At 38.5% G+C, this 5,393-nt stretch overlaps 1 protein-coding gene across 3 annotated transcripts in view; it reads left to right on the forward strand.

The window, feature by feature from the left end:
- The window catches only part of LOC106808155 (anaphase-promoting complex subunit 5-like), a 15,540-nt gene that overhangs the window by 2,378 nt on the left and 7,769 nt on the right, over positions 1-5,393 (forward strand). For 2 of the 3 annotated variants that reach the window (XM_014810736.1, XM_014810738.1), the window contains exons 2-6: positions 947-1,175; positions 1,566-1,648; positions 1,827-1,936; positions 2,458-2,562; positions 2,725-2,809. In XM_014810736.1, the coding sequence (XP_014666222.1) occupies positions 981-1,175; positions 1,566-1,648; positions 1,827-1,936; positions 2,458-2,562; positions 2,725-2,809 (578 nt within the window). In that variant the 5' untranslated portion in view covers positions 947-980. Of the gene's footprint in view, positions 1-946; positions 1,176-1,565; positions 1,649-1,826; positions 1,937-2,457; positions 2,563-2,724; positions 2,810-3,192; positions 3,356-5,393 lie in introns of all 3 variants that reach the window. The other variant, XM_014810737.1, reaches the window with a different exon arrangement.

A 5,393-nucleotide genomic window follows, 5' to 3' on the forward strand; every position in this document is an offset into this window, starting at 1 on the left:
CGTGCGAGCGTCTGTCCGTCAACAGTTGGGCACAAATCTAAACGGCTCGACGTACGGTCACGATATTCGGGACGTGGGGGGGGGGGAATTTGAAAACGAGTTGGGATGTCGAAGCTGGGGGTCAAAGGTCAAGAGGTGTAAAAGAAGGGGGAACATTCCCTCCTGAAAAAACCAGATTTCCACCGCTCATTATCTCAGCGTAGGAGCATCGTAGGGACAAGCAGTTTGTTTTATATGAACAAGGTAGGACAGCTTATCAATAATACTGGAACGAGGGAATGCGCATTGGGAATGCGTACGTCACAGGTCAACAGAAATGGCGCTGGAAGAATCACCGCTCGTCGCTTCGAATTTTTGTAACACGATATATTAGTTTAATACAGAGTAGTGTGATACATAGTAAGTTCGATGATAGCGGAGAAAAGTTCCCGTTTAGAATAAACCCAGTTTGGAAGTTCTCTGAAAACGCACCAGCAAACCGCCCTGAGTGATTCACTCAGGGGTTCCTCCACAGAAAACCATAGGGACGCGTTGTAACCTTATCCTGGGTTTAGGTTACATTATTGTATCTAGTAAGCACCACACATCTGAGTGCCACCATAAGCATAACATCGCATAGCATAAAGCGGTAGTTAAATGCCAATTTAAAATGGGTTGGTTTCCTAGGTAACACTTTAGCCGGCATCAACTCTTGTGCGTATTTCCATGTGTTGCTGGCCGTGCCCTTCATTATTGCATATAGCAGGTTGCAAGAACGGATATGGGTCTTAGACATTGTCAGCCTTTGAACCATGTTGCACCAAAAAGATTGTGGCCCATGTGGACTTACTATATATACAGAGGGCCTTTCAATCATTGTTATGTTTTGTTCCAATAATTGTCAGGATATTATTGTGCAGGAAATAGTAGAAATATAATACAAAAATTTATCGTCATTTCCTTGTAGGTAACTTGAACAACTTAACACCTAGCAACAGGCCATGGCTGTTGTTGTGACTGACATTCCAAGGGCTTCTCAGCATCCTAGGCTGTTACTAAAGGATCAGGTGACTCCTCATAAAGTCAGTATGTTGATATTGATTAAAGAATACCTTACCATGACCAGCAAAGATAAGGGAGCGTTCACAAGCTGCCAGAGAAGAGACTTTGCGATAATGGTGCTAACATTGCTACAGGTGTGTGGAGTTAGCCGTTTCTTTTTAGACATTGTTTATCTCGAAATTTTTGTGTAAACTGTTATTCAGGAAGGATTTTTGTGTTTGACAATTTTATACCTTACCATCACAAGGTGAAAACTTTGTCAGAATTTGTGCTCAGGCATGGGATAACACCACAATGTTATTATGCAGAAAGGTGCCTGAGCGTTGAATTGAAATTCTATCAGTTTTATTTGAGTAAACACACATGTAACAACATATAATGGCAGATGGATGACTATAACAGATTTAATATGCTAGTTAGTATGATTGCCATAACTGGTCTCAGGCATGAAATTTAAATGGATTAAAGACTATAGAAATATTGGTTTTAAATTGCACACATTCTTGCTTTTCTATTAACCACAGAGTCCTGACATTTCGGTCGAAGCATTGATAAAGATGGTTAAGGAGATTGACAGTCAGTGCCTTCTGGTAACCTTTATTGAAAAGTGAGTTCGCAATACCGAATTCTCCCTGTGGATGTGTGAAACCTATATATGCATTGATCGTCATGCTATAGTTATGTAATGATGGTACAAAAGCCTCTGTGTGCAAACTGTATAAAATATATTCAATGTCTACTATGCATGCCTTTCTTCTGTGTTTAGCCCTGTTATATGTTTGCAGGTTGAGAGATGTGTATAATGTTGGAGTGGGCAGTTTGATGGACAATGTCAGAGCAGCATATTCCCTGCTAACAGACATGGAGTGTAATCTTCATAAGAGTAGCATTGTTGGTACGTATCTATTCGTAGGTATAGGAATGAAATTGCATCTATAGGTCTCTGTCTACCCTGGTTTAGGATGTTCCTGTTAGTTTAAAATTATGATTTAAAATTAATTGGGTGTACGTGTGCAAGAGTAAATTAATTTTGTGGTTACAGTTCCACTCTGACCAAAGCAAGTAGAAGGAAGAGCGGGTGTTGCTCAAATAGAATTACTATATTTATCAGGAAGAATGCTATGCTCTCTGCTATCTGAATGCTTCTTACATTGCAGTACCATATTACTGTGAAACAGAATTTTCATCGCCACATGAACATATGACGTAATATTGAGTTCTAATGTATTCTTTTTTTTTTACTAATGCATGGTTATAAGAGGTCTGGCTGTCTTAGTGTTGATTGTTATTGATATACACAGCTATCTGAATAGTGTGCTATAATAGCCATATATTAGACTTTTACATTTTCCTATTATACATTTTCATATATATATATATATATATATATATATAACGGATATTACATTTTAACAGGTTTCTTCATCAGAAGGTTGTACCTTGGATTTGAAAGGTTATCATTCAACAAAGTGGCTTCATTGTGCAAGGCTTTTAAGAGTTACTGTAAAGCTATATGCACAGGTAATAAAACAAGCATTTGCATTTCTAATAGTTTCTTAACATTGGAAATACCTAAGTACTCCAATATTGGTTTTGCTAGATGGTCATCTGTTTTCATGTTCAAATAAACACAACGTTGTGTATCATATAAAGTAGTGATAGTGAAAGAAGTCTATCTTTCAGAAGAGACGTTGGGCTCGGACTTTGATGACTCTACATTACCCATCGAATTAGGGAGAGACGAATCTTCTTTCACTCAGATTGACAGGTTTTTATTAATGTTATTTTAAATCTTGATTTCATCGATCGTTCAAATCAGGTTCATTACAACATTAAGCAAAGATGTACAGGATCCATGTATGTGCACATGCGTACAGGTACACCAACACACACATATATATACATATATACATACATATATATATATATATATATATATATACATACATATATACATACATATATATATATGGTACTAGTGTTTCTTATAATTTTTGACTTTCATATTTTCCTATAGATTTAAAAATGAAATAAAATATTTTCCTATATTTTTCATGAAACCCCATCTAAATTTCATCAATATCAAACTAGTATCTCCGCACGTGTTGCACGACCGATGCATAGCATTGACTTGTATTGCGGTGTGGGCAGGTTTGAGGAAGCTCTGGGCATCTACACACAGAAGCAGGCAGAGTACGTGCTGGCGCAACAAACGACACTGCTGCAGCGCAACGACAAGAACGCTCTAAGCCCCAAGAAACTGCAGGACATGATAGGCCAACTGCTGCACAGTCACCCGAACCTAGCCGAAGCTGTAGGTGCACTAGTATAAATAATACCTGCTATGGTAATATCAGGTGTGTCACAATATAGACTTTATCAGGACTCTACTTGTTTTTAATGCTAGAGATATCCATCCGCGCATTTCACTTGTTGTAAACACGTGCGAGAGTCGTACTTGTGTGCGAATCTGTAGTGGAGACCAGCGAGGTTGAGGGCGGCGTAGCGACAGCTGCGTCCGATGTCGTCTGCGTTCGTCTTGTTGTCAAGGCCGCTCAGCAGGCAGCGATCGAAGTAATGATACATACTGTCGATGACTCTGCAGTAGTCCTTCAGCCTCAAGCTGTTCAGATAGCTCAGATAGTGCTGCAGATAAAAAATATACACACAGGTGTGTTGAATTAGAATGTTCATCATGGCAACACAAGCGTTGCACACGGTATGAATGGAAAAATTGGTAGGGCACTGATTAAGATTAGGATTAAAGACTGACTAAATTCAGAACACTTTTTTACTTCTTATTTGGGATAAAGATGGATAGATACTCGACATGAAAACACCATGGAAGCAAACCAGGAAGGGCAGCCATATATATATATATATAATATGTATATTTATACTATAATATTACCAGGAGTATCATAATATAGACTCATCTGATGAAATGCATGAAAGGATATCTTTAGCATTTACAACAAATGAAATGCATGAAAGGATATCTTCAGTATTTACAACAAGTGAAATGCATGGAAGGAGTAAATTTGGCATTTCCCTTTAGTGGCAGTTATATTGAAACTATTTCTAGACAGACATGTCAAAAATCTGACAGATAATGTCTACAGACAGACTGTCTATAATGAACACTTGAGGTTTTTCTTGAGGAATCCTTATATAAAGTTTGATACATTAATGGTGTGACTGTGTAATGGCTGTTAATGTCAAGTTAAATTGTATGCACGTATGTATAATAATATAACAATTATAATATAATATGAACATGATTGCATAGCAGATGTTGTCACGACTAAGATGTTTAACTGCACATTTTAATTGTGACGGTCTGTGATTCCTTCGCTGCATCCTTCCGCACAGGGAGGAGGCGTTAGCAGCAGTCAACGAAGCCATCCGAATGGCGCAGGAGACCAATGATAACGTCTGCCTGCAGCACGCGTTGGGCTGGCTGTACCGAATTCAAGACTCGACTGGTGGCACCACCCATGAGCTGCTTGAGCGTTCCATCACCAAGGCTGGAGAGTTGAACTTGTCTGTAAGCATATCAAAGTTCTCTGTTTCGTAAAGCAGAGATTATTGTAAAGCAGTCGCATCAAAGGTTGGATGAATATGTTAATAGGATATATGAGAGTAATCATTTGTCTATTGATTTGTAGAAGATGTCAGGGTACGAATTTAGACAATTTTCATTTGAAAGAATGTTAAGACTGAATTAGGGGAAACTTGTCAGAAACAAGGTTTGAGAAATTAAGTTTGAAGCTTGTTTATGTTTCTTTAGAAGGACCAATTGTACATGTATTGATAAAACGTGTTGCTTTTCCAGTATCTAGCATCAGTGGGTGTGCAATCATATGCGAGGCAGAAAGCTTTGGCAAAAGTGACACCAGCATGGTTTGTTTTTACTCCATAGATCGATGTTACATTATTAATCAGTATTTTAACTAAATTAATATATCTATGTGAGCATGTGTATTATATAAAGAACTTTGGTGGACATCATTAAACTATCCTAGCCCACATCGATGTGATAATATGTTGTTACATTGGATGAATTTTGTGATTTCAGTGTGTTTGATTTTCTTGTGAAGAGTGACATCTTGAACTGTCAGCATTCACAGCTGGACCTGTTAGCGAGTAGCTATGCACTAAAGGCTGCACTTTGGCATCGCTACGGCAATAGGTACTGTTTTTTTACTATTTGTTAGCTCACATTGACATCGTCAAGATGAGCTATTGCCATGGGTCGTCGACTCGTCGTCCGTCGTATGTCTGTCCGTCCGTCCGTCCGTTCGTCCTTCCGTCAACATTTGGCTACGGTCAACGATAACTCAGGAACCGTT

The sequence above is a fragment of the Priapulus caudatus genome, unplaced genomic scaffold (assembly GCF_000485595.1).
Source record: "Priapulus caudatus unplaced genomic scaffold, Priapulus_caudatus-5.0.1 Scaffold256, whole genome shotgun sequence".
NCBI lineage: Eukaryota > Metazoa > Priapulida > Priapulimorpha > Priapulimorphida > Priapulidae > Priapulus > Priapulus caudatus.